The 15,218-nt window shown below is 37.5% G+C and overlaps 1 protein-coding gene across 1 annotated transcript; it reads right to left on the reverse strand.

Annotated features, from left to right (window-relative positions):
- Positions 1 to 1,065: 1,065 nt before the first annotated feature.
- LOC137965625 (enolase-like) lies at positions 1,066 to 5,895 on the reverse strand. The gene is made up of 17 exons (XM_068811899.1): positions 5,775 to 5,895; positions 5,451 to 5,514; positions 3,776 to 3,840; positions 3,633 to 3,680; positions 3,468 to 3,554; positions 3,298 to 3,378; positions 3,102 to 3,203; positions 2,921 to 3,001; positions 2,762 to 2,836; positions 2,556 to 2,618; positions 2,379 to 2,459; positions 2,085 to 2,279; positions 1,952 to 2,002; positions 1,766 to 1,854; positions 1,613 to 1,664; positions 1,467 to 1,523; positions 1,066 to 1,369 (listed from the first exon to the last, which is right to left on the reverse strand). Exons 1-17 carry the CDS (start codon positions 5,838 to 5,840, stop codon positions 1,289 to 1,291), a joined length of 1,338 nt encoding a protein of 445 aa, XP_068668000.1. The 5' UTR covers positions 5,841 to 5,895; the 3' UTR covers positions 1,066 to 1,288.
- Positions 5,896 to 15,218: the final 9,323 nt, after the last annotated feature.

A 15,218-nucleotide genomic window follows, 5' to 3' on the forward strand; every position in this document is an offset into this window, starting at 1 on the left:
TCTTTTTAGAACAGAATTGATATGAGCAATAAAATGTGCTTCTGCAGTTGAATACTGTGTTTAATCTGTATTTATCTGCTATTTAGAGGTAAGGTTTCATGGGGTCCTACTGTGTAGGCTGTTTTTCTGGTGTCCTGGAAGAGTTTGGAAAATGACTTGCATATGAGATTCAATATCAGTGCAGAGGACAGCAACCTTCATTGCTGGAACCATATTATGAAGTTTAAGGTGACTCAGACTTTCATCTCTCAAATTGCATGACAGAAATACTTTTATGAGCTACCAGGAAGATTTGTAGTTAATATTTATGGAGTAATCTGTTATCCTTTATGAAGGTGGGTAATTGAATTGAGAAGAAATGTTGCAAACTTTTTGCATTGTAAGTTAAACAGTTGCACTGATGTCGCGGAGTTTCATCTTGAATAAAGTTTAGTTTTGGCCACTCTTTTTCCATCTAGAATTTTAGATAAATTAGCTAAAACTTTCTTTTTGTTCTTTTGAATTGGTCTCAAGTGAATGACAGGAAAAGAGAAAGGCTGATAACCAGCTTTTTCACTTTCTTTGTGCATATCAGCATGGATTCTGTTTCCCCTCTTCTCCTGGAAGAAAGGAGCATCCCTCCTGATGATTTCTATCCATTGGTTTTCAGAGGGATAGGATGTGTTTCGACCAAGGTAAAAAATAAAATTAAGGGTGCAATTGGATTGCAAAAATTATTAGATCTATATCTATGAATGGATGAGTTTGATGAAGAGCAATAGACGCAAACAAATTTCAGATGTAAATATTTGGAATGGATATCTGCCATGGTTACTCCTCGTCCTTGCCTATCTCTTACGGGATTGATTACCGAGTTGGACGGTTGATTGGTTTTGAAATGAAATGTTTCATTCAATTCATATTGAAGATTAATTAAGAAGAAAAGTTGGTAAAAAATAAAATCCAAGAGCCAAGAATCTCTGCATTGAAGTCATCCTCACTGGTTCTTAATCCATGTGCTTAGTTTCTATGAAAACGATATTTATGGGCGGAATCACCATGAGAAAACCAATCAATCCGAGACCCGAAAGCAAGCAAATGATAAACCATTCCTTCAAATGCTAATTGGTCCAAGATTTCACTCCCGTACAACTACTGCGGTGAAAAAACGCATCCTCATAAACAAGCAAGTTCGGGCAACCAAAATTTATTCCTCAACTTATTTACCTCAAGTATAAAATTATCAGATGGCACCACTCGCCACGATAACGTCTCCTCTGACACCCTTTTCTTCTTTCCCATATCCTGCTTAGTAGGGTTCGACTGGGACTCGGAATTTCGCCCCCGCATACACTGCAGCAGATCCAAGTTCCTCCTCGATCCTAAGGAGCTGCGTGCAATTAAATTCCGATACCAGTCAACATCCAAGCCTCTGTTTTTTCGTTTTTCGACTCCATGGAAATACAGTCATGGCTTAGGTTAATTACCTGGTTATATTTGGCAAGGCGCTCAGACCTGCAAGGAGCTCCCGTCTTGATCTGACCCTATTTCACAAGAATAATGAAGGCGTGTCAACTTCTGCAGTTAACCCATCCGCGCAGCTACATTAAAAAGAAAGGCAGAGAGTTCTTACTGTTGCCAAACCCACTGAAAGATCAGCTATAAACGTATCCTCTGTTTCACCACTGCATCCAATAAACCGAAATAAAGAATTAGTTTCCCATATTCACAGCTTGCAATAATGTTAGAAATGCAACTCTGGCTAAAATTGTATAGCAGAACCCACCTCCGGTGACTCGCCATCACACCCCAGCCAGCACGTTTGGACATCTTAACAGCCTCAATGCTCTCGGTGACTGAGCCAATTTGGTTGACCTGCCAATATAGTCAAGAAATTGATGGAATTGGTGGACATGAGTGAGACGGAAAAGAAGCAAGATCCAATCTCAAAGATTTGAAGAATGAGAAATACCTTCAACAGAAGGGCATTGCACGACTTTTCCTTGATTGCTTTCTCCACACGCTGCAGCAGTTACATTAAAAATGAAGATCAAGATCATACAAAAGTAGTTCTGAACTGTCTAAAACTAGCAACAGCATCATACTTTTGGGTTAGTAACAAGAAGATCATCTCCGACGATCTGTACTTTCTCGCCAATCTCGGTAGTCAGCTTGTTGTAATGCTCCCAATCATCCTGGTCAAATGGGTCTTCAATAGACACAATCGGGTAGTCAGTCACGAAGGACTTGTAGACATTCTTCAAGCTGTCTCCAGAAATTTTCTCGGATCCATCATTGTTCTGTGGCAAGCAACAACGTTAGACATCAAACACGAAACATTTTACAAACAAGGTACAATACATGTCATTCTACCACTGTATAGCAGAAAGTAGCCTTACTTCCTCTTTGAAATTCAAATCATAAGTCTTATCCTTGTTGTCATAAAACTCAGATGCAGCCACATCCATTCCGATGACTACCTGCAAAAAATATGAATTCAAATTCTTAGTCAGGTCCAATTAGGCCTCTGAGAAAAGAGACAAAGGCCCAAAAGCAAAAAGGATCAGTAAAGTTACCTTGCCAGTATATCCAGCTTTTGCAATAGCTGTCTTCAAGAGTTCAAGACCCTCTTTGTTCTCCTGAATTTCCAGAAACTCACAGAAAGTCAGACTCACAGCATAGCAACTATGTCCCAAGAAATTCACAAACTTATTGATAACAGTCATAAAAAAACCAAAAGGCTAAATTCTTTCATAAACATCGACTAGAACAGGCATCTGACCTGAATATTAGGAGCAAAACCACCTTCATCACCAACATTGGTAGCATCTTGGCCATATTTCTTCTTAATTACAGCCTGGAACAGTCAAAAAGACAATCATAAATGCACCTGAAAGAAAACTTGCACTGCAAAATGGTCAAAGACAAAATGAAATGGTACCTTCAAATGGTGATACACTTCTACTCCCATTTTCATGGCTTCCTTGAATGAGGAGGCCCCTACGGGAAGGATCATAAACTCCTGTAAAACAAATGCGGATAAATTGAGAAAATTTCGCATTGCACATCCATAACTTAAGTTAATAACCAACCTAGCATACGTGATTTGTTTATGATATTACCTGCATTGCAAGTTTGTTGCCAGCATGAGATCCTCCATTGATCACATTGAAAGCAGGTACAGGCAATACTAAGGTCTTGTTCCCAGCAAGATTGGCAATGTGCTGAACAACATGGAACAAATTAATATTGCAATTTACTAAATTTCTGAAGGAAAGATACGCAGGAAGGATGAGGTAAACTATCTACGATTCTAACCTGGTATAGAGGGATATTCTTCGCAATAGCTCCTGCTTTGCAGACGGCAAGAGAAACTGCTAGGATAGCATTTGCACCAAGCTGATATTATAATCCAAAACAAAAAAGGTTACATTATGACAGATGTCATAAAACATGGTGGGATCAGCCACTAGAGTATAATTAATTACCTTTTGTTTGCACCAACCCCATTCATTAACTGTTCCATCAAGTTCTTGGACCATGAAATTGTCAATCTTAGTCTGCTCAGTTGGATCCTGTAGTCATAACAAGTAACACATAAGGAGACAATTACACAAATAACTCAACAAAGTAGAGAATATCAAAAGTACTACCTTTCCAATTAAGGCAGGCCCAATTATTGCATTGACATTCTCAACAGCCTATAGCATAAAAACATGTAACCATCACAAACTCATTATAGACATAAAATGTGTCACCAATGGAGGGAATTACAGGCTCATGTAGTAATACAAACCTTAAGAACACCTTTTCCAAGATAGTCAGAACCCCCATCCCTCAGTTCCAGAGCTTCGTATACACCTAAAAAATAAGAATGCACGGAGACCTATTAGCACTTCAAAGGCAGTGCATGTTTGCAAATTAAACATACAAGCAAAATACATGAAATAATAGCCGAGGTAAAACAGGTAACTAAATGGTGAATCAAAAAGATGATGCAACTCCACGGTAAGGTAATGATGCAAACCATAATTACAGGGAAATGCTTTTATGGGGGTACGAAACTTTCTTCAGTGATAAAAAAGCAACTTTACTGATTTTTATAATAAAATTTACAAAAACTTATAAAAAACATTCCCAGAGTTGTAAGGAAACCTACACTAAGTTCATTACTAATTTCCAAAAACTCCACAAGATATCAGATATTTTTCTCCATTTTTTTAGTATAGTATAAGAGAAAAAATGGAGAAAAATGAAAAATAATTAATTGCTTGGTCCAAAAGAAGTTGCTTATTAAGTAAAAGTTATCATATCTTACTAACATTTTTTTACTATACATTGTTGTTAACAAGTAAAAGCAATAATAATCGTTGGGATCATTTGTCACAGACCCTTTTTAAATGCTTCTTGTTCAATTATTAAATGCTTTCTACAAGTCTCCAAGTAGTGTTTTGATAATTAAGTGTTTCACAAAAGTTTTTTTTGGATGGTACGAGTTTCACAGAAGTTTCTACAATCCATTTCATAATTCTACTTTTCCATTTTTTCCTTCTTTCATTTCCAAATCTAAATCTCATTTCCGCATCCTATACTAGTGCTGCAAATTCTTAAGGTAATAAATTTTAGCAACAACAGTTTTATAATCAATGATTTTATATAGCAAATGAATCCATCATTTTTTCTTGACCACAATGACACAAATTTCTCTCGCTTAAGTACCGCTTTCAGTTGTTATTGCAGCTTACTCTTGCATAACATGGTCCTAAAAAGTAGAGTCACTACCCCGGTGGACTTACCTATTCCACATAGACACCTTCCAACAAATCCCACCTGATCTCACCACTTTATTTTATTTTCAAAAAATGGATCTTTGGACTTTGTTATTACAAAAAAATGAATGTTTTGACTCTTCAAAAAAGCTGCTCTAGCAAGGAAATCCTCTCATTGGGGCCGGAACTTCTGGAGAAGTATTCGTGGGAAGCAAGTCTGCACATTACTAACGCAAGAAATGCAATGAACTTCCACGGAACCAATTACACAAACCTTATAATCCGACTGAAATTCTTTTCCCAAGAGGAAGTTAATAAAATATCAGACATGTGCATAATACACATCTACCTACTCAAACGAATTCAAAAAAAATATCAGTACCGGCCTATCAAACAGAGGAACTGTGAAGTGACTTGGGCCTTTGGCTCAATGGTCACATGGGGGGTGTCTAGTGCACAGTCTCAGGTTCAAGTCTCACAAAGGGTAAGAGGGGTTTGTGCGTGTGTTATCAATATTCAAAAAAAAAAAAAAAAAAAATAACAATAAAAAGTAGCAAAGGTGCAAAAGACAACCCATAAAATCGTACTGAGCCGCATGTTAACATCGAATAAATCAAACAAAAGAAACAAATCGAAAAAGATCAACAAAGCACAACATGTCACAGATATCCATCAAAGAAGGATAATCTCCATTTATTATACCTGTAGAAGCACCACTTGGCACGGCAGCCCTAGCAAAAACCCCGTTGCTACAAGTAACATCCACCTGAAATAATCATGACAGCTCAGTACTCTTACTATGCACAGCAGTAAAATCAAAGTTCCACAAACTAGAAAAGAAGAAACAAATCCAAATAACAAGTTCGATCAACGATCAAACCTCAGACCAGGACGCAGACTAAAGAAATCAAGCGGAATAAATCACAAATTGGAACAAGGTCGGACATCCATAGAAAAACAGAAAAAGCGATCCAGATCCTTGAATAAAGTGAACAGACGAGGAAAGACATTGATAAGAAAAATCACCTCAACAGTAGGGTTTCCACGGCTGTCGAAGATCTGCCTAGCTTTAACAGCCTTGATGGTCGCCATCTCTCGCACTGCTAAAAGTTTCTCTCGGTTAACGAAGTCCGGTCTGAAGAACCAAAAATGAAGAAGCCAAGTGGATGCCTTTATAGACAAAGTCAGGTTCATCGTCCATGGTTAGTACAGTTCTGGCCATTGGATTAACTAAACAATGGGTCAACAGTGCCCGTGGTTTCAGACGTCCGCCTCGATCATCACGGGATTCTCGCAGCCCTACACGTGGCATTTTCAAAGTTGGGATACATTTTCTAAACCAAAGAATTTGAATCTATCTCCCTACAAATTTGAAGAATGAAATTTGGTCCTCCTCTCTCCTTATTTGTTTAATTTAAGTTGAAAATATATTTCACTCTATTTTAATTAATCCACTCATTTAATTAACACAATCTAATAGTTATGAAACAAAAATCTATAATTTTCATATAACTATTTCACATAAAATTTTAAAATTACTATAAAGTTTCAAATAATAAATCCTTTACTATTATAAAAGATTTAATAATGTGATAAAAATATTAACATTAATAACAACAAACATATTATTAATAAGAAAATTTAGTTTATATTTTAACAGTAATATTATTTAAAATTAATTTAAATGTTTTAAATTATCTAAATTAATTAGTTCAATTATTTAAAAACATTATTTTATAGTTACATATGTTTTACTTCATGACTGATCCAATACGAAAAATCATTTGGTGCGAAACATGCAAAATGTTATCTTAGTTGTTTGATCATGATCGAACGACTGAGATAGTGTTTCGCATGTATTTACACCAAATGGCTTTTTATATTGGATCAACCCTTTATATGTGTATATATCTAGTAGATTTGATTGTATGGTATGTATTGGCTAGTTGAGTCAATATATGGTATTCATTATGATTATTATCATTGTTTATAGTTCCATTTTAAAAATAAAATAAAATTGGAAAAATATTTGTATATTAATGTCTAATAAATATATAATATTATATGATTATATACACATATTTATATACGTGTTTCACAAGCGTTACAAAAGATGGCCTACATGGTGGCCAAATGATTCGAGTGGAATTGGACCTGATGTTGAGTAATGTGGAGCCTTGTCCACACGTATGAGTAGGACATGGAGGGCATTTTCCAATTTTCTTTTAAATGTCGTGTGCTGTACTCAAGGAGAAATTAAATCTCCCTCGAGGTTACCTTTCATCTTTCTCGGGACTCACAAAAATAGGGTGGAAAGAGAACTTGTTCTCGTTGCGGAAAAACTCCTTCGAAAATCAGGAAGCTGAACTGAAGCTGTATTTTTCTCACTAGGGTGGAGTTGTCTTCAGCAGATTTGAGGGCGGCGAGAGTTAAGCAGCTGAAACAAGGGATTTCTCTCGGGACCTCACATCTGCGTCGTTGTGGCCAGCAAGAGGAAGCAGTGAGAAGCTTCATAGCTACCGGCAGAGGCAAGTCGACGTTGTTGTCGGTAGAGGTAGCAGAGAGACGTTCCGGTGCTGCCGGTAGAGGTAGCAGAGAGTCGTTCCGATGCTACTAGTAGAGGTAGCAAAGAGAGGCTCTCGGCACCCGTCACTGCTGTTATAGAGAACTCTCTGGACTTGTTGTAAAGGTGAGGTTGTGTACTACTGTGAGTAAAAACCTTATTGTGACTCCTCCATTATAATAAAATCCTCTGCAGCTCTCGTAGACGTAGGCAATTTATCGAACCACGTAAATTTTGTGTCATACCGTTTACTTTATTGTCATAGTTTTCATAACAACTGGTATCAGAGTTGAGGTTCGGGTCTGAAGGAAAACGATGGCTGGAGACGAAGTGAAGGTATTGGGAATTAAGAAGTTCGATGGCACGAACTTTGGATACTGGAGGATGCATATAGAGGACTACTTCTATGGAAAGAAACTCCATCTTCCACTGTTGGGGAAGAAACCAGAAAAAATGGAGGAGGCTGATTGGAATCTGTTGGATCGACAGGTTCTGGGGATTATTTGGCTAACCCTGTCAAGATCCGTTGCACCCAACGTCAGCAAGGTGAAGACGACTGCGGGTCTCATAGCAACTTTGTCAGGTATGTATGAAAATCCTTCAACGAATAACAAGGTTTATTTGATGAAATAGTTATTCAATTTGAAGATGGCAGATGGTACGTTTGTTGCACAACATCTAAATGATTTTAATACTATCACAAATCAATTGTCATTTGTTGAAATTGAATTTGATGATGAGATACATGCACTAATACTATTGGCCTCATTGCCAAATAGTTGGTAAGCCATGAGAATGGTTGTCAGTAATTCTGCCAGTAAATCAAAGTTAAAATATGATGATATTCGTGATTTGATTTTGGTTGAGGAGGTGCGCAAGAGGGATTCTGGTGAGACCTCGAGTTCGAGTTCAGCATTGAATGTTGATTCTTGGGGGAGATCACATGACAGAAACTCAAACAAAGGCAGATCAAAATCAAAGAACAGGGGCAAAAACAAGTTAAGGCCTGGTAAGTAGGTAACTTGCTGGAATTGTGGCAAAACTAGACACATAAAGAAGAACTGTAAAAACCCTAAGAATATCGAGAATGATAGTGCTAATGTGGTAACTGAAGAAGTACAGGATGCACTATTGCTTACAGTTCATAGTCCAGTTGCCATCGGGAGATAATGTAAAACTATGTTGCAGGTAACTTTGGGAAGGTGTATTTGGCTGATGGAGAGGCTTTAAACGTGGTGGGGATGGGAGACATTGACATTGCACTCCCCAATAAGAACAAATGGACCTTGCAAAAGGCCAGACACATTCCTGAGTTGAAGAAGAACCTCATTTCTGTTGGGCAACTTGATAATTGTGGCCATTCAGTGGTGTTCTCAGATATCACCTGGAAGGTCACCAAAGGGGCATTGGTATTGGCTCGGGGTAAGAAAACCGGTACACTCTATTCGACTAATGGTTTGAATAACATTATTGTTACTACCATTGCAAAAAGCACAGTAGATTTGTCGCATTGCAAGCTTGGCCATATGAGTTAGAAGGGCATGAAAGAACTGTTGTCCAGAGGCAAGCTACCTGAACTAAAATCAGTTGATCTCGGTATGTGTGAGAGTTGCATTATGGGAGGGGGGGGGGGGGGGGGGGGGGGGGGGGGGGTGTTAGTGCACATGACTCAGGACATGATCTTCATGCGCATTACGCAGTTCATGTCCTGAGGTCGTTAGGGAACGCCAAAATTCATGTCATGTACATGAACATCCATGACTTAAGAGTTCATGTCCCAAGAGTAAACGGCATAAAGTGATTTCCGCCCGATTTTGAGAATCATCTACATGACTCACGCGCGGGGCTGTCTCTTGGGGCTCTCTCTGTCGCACACCCTCTCTCGTTCCGCAGCCCTCTGTCGGTGTTGCCCGCCACTGTCGCCGTTGCCTACTAGCCCGTCCCCGTTGCCATCGTCGTTGCCCTCTGGTTCGTAGCTGAGGAAGACGACGATGGTTTAATTTTTCCTAAGTTAGGAAAAATTAAACTATCTTCATAAAAATCATTAATTTATAATTTTTATTTATAAAATAATTATTTTTATTTATAAAATAATTATTTTTATTTATTTAATATATTTATTTTACAATTACTATATTAAAATAGTGATTTAATAGTCATAATTAAAATATTGTTAAAATAAATATTTGATAAATTATTTTTGGCATAATTATCCAATTGCTATAGTTAATTAAACTAATAGTTTTAAATTTTGTGATAATATATTATTAATTAATAATACATAAAATATATTATGTACAAATATATAGTATGTTAAAGTTATGATTAGATCAATTTTTTCTCTTAAATTATTCATTTTTAGGTTAAAGTATATCATATGCTATTAATAAATTAATAACTCAACGTATTACTTTCGTTTTTGTTATTTATAATGTTATTTATTTATTATTTGTAATTAATCATGTAGGTATCTCATGTAATTACCATATTAATGGACAATAAAATATCTAATTCAATTAATAAATATATTAGTATATTTAATTATACATTAAATAACTTATTCGTGTAGTAATAATGGTTGTTTTACCTAATTTGGGGTTTAAGGATTATGTTGTAATTAAGTGCACTGTAAAGGTTTAGAGATTCTCTTGTTTTTTATGTTTTTCTCATGTTGGGGCACTAACACTGGAAACTGTTTTCCAGTGCACATGAAGTCGTCAACACTAACACCAAGTGCGAAGATGATCTTCATGTTGGACATAAACTTGAACTTGAAAAATCTATTTGGGGGACTAACCCCCCCCCTCTATGGGGAAACAAAAGAAGGTCAACTTCTTGAAAAGTGGCAGAACACTGAAGAAAGAAAAACTAGACCTTATGCACACAAATGTGTGGGGACCTTCCCCAGTGGCATCCCTTGGAGGTTCTCGTCACTATGTCACGTTCATTGATGAATACAGTAGGAAGGTATGGGTTTATTTTTTGAAGCATAAATCCGAAGTATTTAATGTGTTCAAAATTTGGAAGGTCATGGTTGAGACTGAGATAGGCTTGAAACTGAAATGTTTGAGGTCTGATAATGGTGGTGAGTATATTGATGGCGGGTTCAAGGAATACTGTGCAACTTTGGGTATCATAATGGAGAAGACCATTCCTAGAACACCACAACAAAATGGAGTTGTTGAACGTATGAACATAACCATAAATGAGCGTGCTAGAAGCATGAGGTTGCACGCTGGATTACCACCTATTTTTTGGGCAGATGCAGTCAGTACTACAGTCTACATGATAAACAGAGGGCCATTAGTTCCGTTGGATTGTGGATTGCCTGAGGAGGCCTAGAGCGGGAAAGAGGTCAAATTTTCTCACTTTAAAACTTTTGGCTGTCTTTCTTATGTTCTTGTTGATTCTGATGCTCGTAGTAAACTTGAGGTTAAGTCAAAGAAATGTTATTTCATTGGCTATGGAGACGAGGCATTTGGCTATCGTTTTTGGGATGATTAGGGTCAGAAGATAATAAGAAGCAAGAATGTGATTTTCAATGAGAAGATTGTGTACAAGGACAAGTTTGGTACAGTCGCTAAAGCAGCTCCTCAGGAGTCCGAGTTCGTGAGATTGGATGACCTATTAGAGGCCACAATGCAGTGTAGAGATGCGAGTGAAGGGGAGAGTGGGTTCAGTGCACCCATTCCTATCATTCCGTAGTAAGATCCAGAGCCGTCCACTCCTGTAGCTACAGTTCGCAGGTCAGTTAGGACTATTCGGCCTCCACAACGTTTTTCACCTACTTTGAATTATATTTTGTTGACAGATGGTGGAGAGCCATAGAGTTACGAAGAAACCTTGCAAGATAAAAATTCTAGCAGTGGGAGTTGGCCCTGAAGGATGAGATGGATTCCCTGTTAGGGAATCAGACATGGGAGTTGACAGAACTTCCACCAGGGATGAAGACATTGCACAACAAGTAGGTGTATCGGGTGAAAACTGAGCATGTTGGCAGTAAGAGGTACAAGGCTAAACTTGTTGTAAAAGGCTTTTAGCAAAAACAGGGTATTGATTACTATGAGATTTTCTCTCTTGTGGTGAAGATTACAACCATCAGGTTAGTACTGTCCATGGTTGCTACTGAAGATTTATTTCTTGAGAAGTTAGATCTGAAGACAACCTCTCTTCATGGAGACCTTGAAGAAAAAATCTACATACATCAACCTGAGGGGTTTGCAGTATAGGGACAGGAAGGTTCAGTTTGCAAACTGAAGAAGAGCTTGTATGGCCTGAAACAAGCTCCTAGACAGTGGTACAAGAAATTTGACAACTTCATGTGCAGTGCTGGGTACATCAGATATCAAGCAGATCACTATTGCTATGTCAAATATTTTGACAATTCTTACATTATTATGTTGTTGTATGTGGATGATATGCTTATTGCAAGGGCTAGTATTGATTAGATCAATAATCTGAAGAAGCAGATGTCAGAGCACTTTGCAATGAAGCATTTGGGAGTTGCGAAGCAAATCCTTAGTATGTGAATTGTCAGAGACAGAGTCAGAGGCACGTTGAGACTCTCGCAGGCTAAGTATGTGAAAAAGGTACTCAGCAGGTTCAATATGGACAAGGCCAAACTAGTTGGCACACCCTTGGGCAGTCACTTCAGACTCAGCAAGGATCAGTCACCCAAGTCAGAGGAGGAACAAGATTACATGGGTAAGGTTCCTTATGCCTCAACCATTGGTTCACTTATATATGATATGGTTTGCACTAGACCGGATATTGCCCATGTAGTGGGAGTTGTGAGTAGATACATGAGTAACCTATGAAAACAACATTGGGAAACAATGAAGTGGATTATGAGGTACTTAAAAGGCTCCTAAAAAACGTGCTTGTGTTTCTCAGGAGAGAGTTTAGAGGTGAGGGGCTATGTTGATGTTGATCTAGCTGGAGATATTGATAGCAAAAAAAGTACTACAGGTTTTGTTTACACTCTGGGTGGTACTGCAGTTTCATGGGGTTCAAATCTACAGAAAACAGTTTTTTTGTCTACTACAGAAGTTGAGTGCATTGCAGTATCAGAAGCTGCAAAGGAGATCTGGCTACAGGGTTTCTAGGAGGAATTGGGCAAAAAGAATCAGAAGGGCACTCTCTACAGCTATAGTCAGAGTGCCATATTCCTTGCCAAGAACCCAACATTTCATTCTAGGACTAAGCACATTCAGATTAGGTATCACTTTATACGATCATTGTTAGATGACGGACAATTGTTACTTGAGAAAATTTGTGGAAGTAAGAACCCTGCTGATATGTTGACAAAGGGTGTGTGTTACACTTGAGAAATTGAAGTTGTGCGCAACTTCAATTGGTCTTCTAGCATGAAGACAGGGGCAGTGGGTTGCAGAGGTGGAGAATATCATGTTTGAGGAAGAGGGCGATACAGTGGGTGAACCAGTCTCCAAGTGGGAGAATTAATTAGGACTGTGGAGCCTGGTCCACACGTATGAACATGACATGGAGGGCATTTCCCAATTTGTTTTTAAATGGCGTGTGCTGCACTCAAGGAGAAATTAAATCTCCCACGAGCTTACCTTTCATCTCTCTTGGGACTCACAGAAACAGGGTGAAAAGAGAACTCGTTCTCGCTGCGGAAGAACTCCTCCAAAAATCAGGAAGATGAACTGAAGTTGTATTTTTCTCGCTAGGGTGGAGTCGTCTTCAGCAGATTTGAGGGCAGCGAGAGTTAAGCAGCTGAAACAAGGGATTTCTCTCGGGACTTTGCATTTGCGTCGTTGTGGCCAGCAAGAGGAAGCAGTGAGAAGCCTGCTGCCGGCACAGGCAAGTCGACGCTGCTGACGGTAGAGGTAGCAGAGAGACGTTTCGGTGCTGCTGGTAGAGGTAGTAGAGAGTTGTTCCTGTGCTGCTGGTACAGGTAGCAAAGAGAGGCTCTCGACACCCGTCACTGCTGTTACAAAGAACTCTTTGGACTTGTTGTAACGGTGAGGTTATGTACTGCTGTGAGTAAAAACCTTATCGTGATTCCTCCATTATAATAAAATCCTCTGCAGCTCCCGTGGATGTAGACAATTTGCCGAACCACGTAAATTTTGTGTCTTACCGTTTACTTTATTGTCATAGTTTTCATAACACCTGATGCATCCAACAATCGAATAACCTAAAAACTCAGGGGTTGGTTAAAACCTGATTGACTATTGAGGCAAACATGCTCCCTACGAAATTAAGGTTGGGTTTGGAACAAAAAAAATGGAGAGAAAAGAAAAGAAAAATAAAATGAAGAGAAAGAGAAAAAAGAAAAGAAAATGAAAGGGGTTTCTTTTCGTTTGTTTGGATACTCATGGAAAATGAGAGAGAAACCGGAAGAGAAATATAATTTCTCTTGTTTGGATGCATGCAAAAAATGGAAAATAAAATAAAATTTAGTGATATTTAATTTTTTTATGATTAAAAATTACCTCTTATTTCTCTTTCTGTTCTCTCTCTCTAAAATCCATGTTTTTTTTAGAGAAAGTTTATTAACTAAGAGAGAAAGTAAGTTTCTCTCGTATTTTATTTTCTCTTCGAAAATTTGTGCTACCAAAAATCGAAAAAAAAGACTTTCTCTTTTCTTTTCTTTTCGTTTCTTTTCTACGGTTCCAAAACATGCCCTAAGGGATTGCCTCCCCTCCTTCTAGATCTTTCACATAATAGAGGGGAGAGTGAGGACAAGGAACCCCTTTGCCGAAAGGGGGAATGGAGAGAAAGAGGCTTATACTCTCTTCATCTCTCTCTCTTTCTATGGAGATGAGATTGCCTCTCTCATCACCTTCATCTTTGTAGAATAAAGAGGAGAGAGAAGACTTGGCCTCCTCAATTTCTCTCTCTTAAATTTATTGTCCACGACACAGGCCTTTTTAGTGTCTTTTCCAAGAAACACTTAAAATGTATGTATAATATAAATACGTTTTAAGGGACCGTTAATGCTTCATATTTCTTGGAAATACTTTTTAACTATAAATTCTTATAAGAAAAATCATATAATTTTTCAAGTAGGATTTTTCAGCTAATCTTGGCTTGAAAGTTTTTTGAATAAGTATTTGATAATTAATATTGTAATACTTTCTGCACAAGACAATTTTTATGGTAATTCATATTTAACATTTTATTTTACCAAAAAATTATCAATTAAGTATGGTAATGTATGAGATTGATTATCAATTTTCATTTATTTCCCTAGAAAAAGGTACTAATAGGTCCATTTAATTTTCCTTGAAGTTTTCTAGTAAGAAACTAATAAGATTTTATCTAAAGGTTTTTTGAAAATGTGTATCCTAGGAAAAATATTTCTATATGTTCTTGGGTTATAAATTTTTAACCAGGGCCATAAACCTTTGATCACATCGATCTTCACATATAGTGTCAAATTTACCAAATATTAGTTTGTCAGATTATATATATATATATATATATATATATATATATTTATTTATTTATTTATTTTTCAAATTTACATAATTTATCCAGGATGCAGATCCAATGAACTTACCAGTTTTGTGTTGTCTAATTGTTTACCTGAATTACCTAACCATTCTTTAAAATGAAGGACAGAATTCTCCAGAGTCGCTTTTTTAGAGATTTTATTTCAATGGAGTATAGCCTCTCTTTTGGCAGACTTACGCATCCAGAATGCAGAATTTTTATACTTCCTAAGGAGGGCAACCCGTCCATGACCCTCCACCACGAAAATGTTTTCAAATAATATAGAAACAAAAAGCAGAATCGGCTTCTGGGTCATATCTAGTCGGCTTTATCTTCTCGCCCATGACCTGTTCATTGGATAGGGAGAGTCAGATTCCGCAAATAATTAAAAAGATGACTTCTCCTTTGCAACTTTTGAGTGTAATTTTGATGAACAGTTACGT

This window comes from Aristolochia californica, unplaced genomic scaffold (assembly GCF_029961685.1).
Source record: "Aristolochia californica isolate CCGP_79_NKW_82.1479 unplaced genomic scaffold, dmAriCali1.0.hap1 SCAF_5, whole genome shotgun sequence".
Lineage (NCBI taxonomy): Eukaryota > Viridiplantae > Streptophyta > Magnoliopsida > Piperales > Aristolochiaceae > Aristolochia > Aristolochia californica.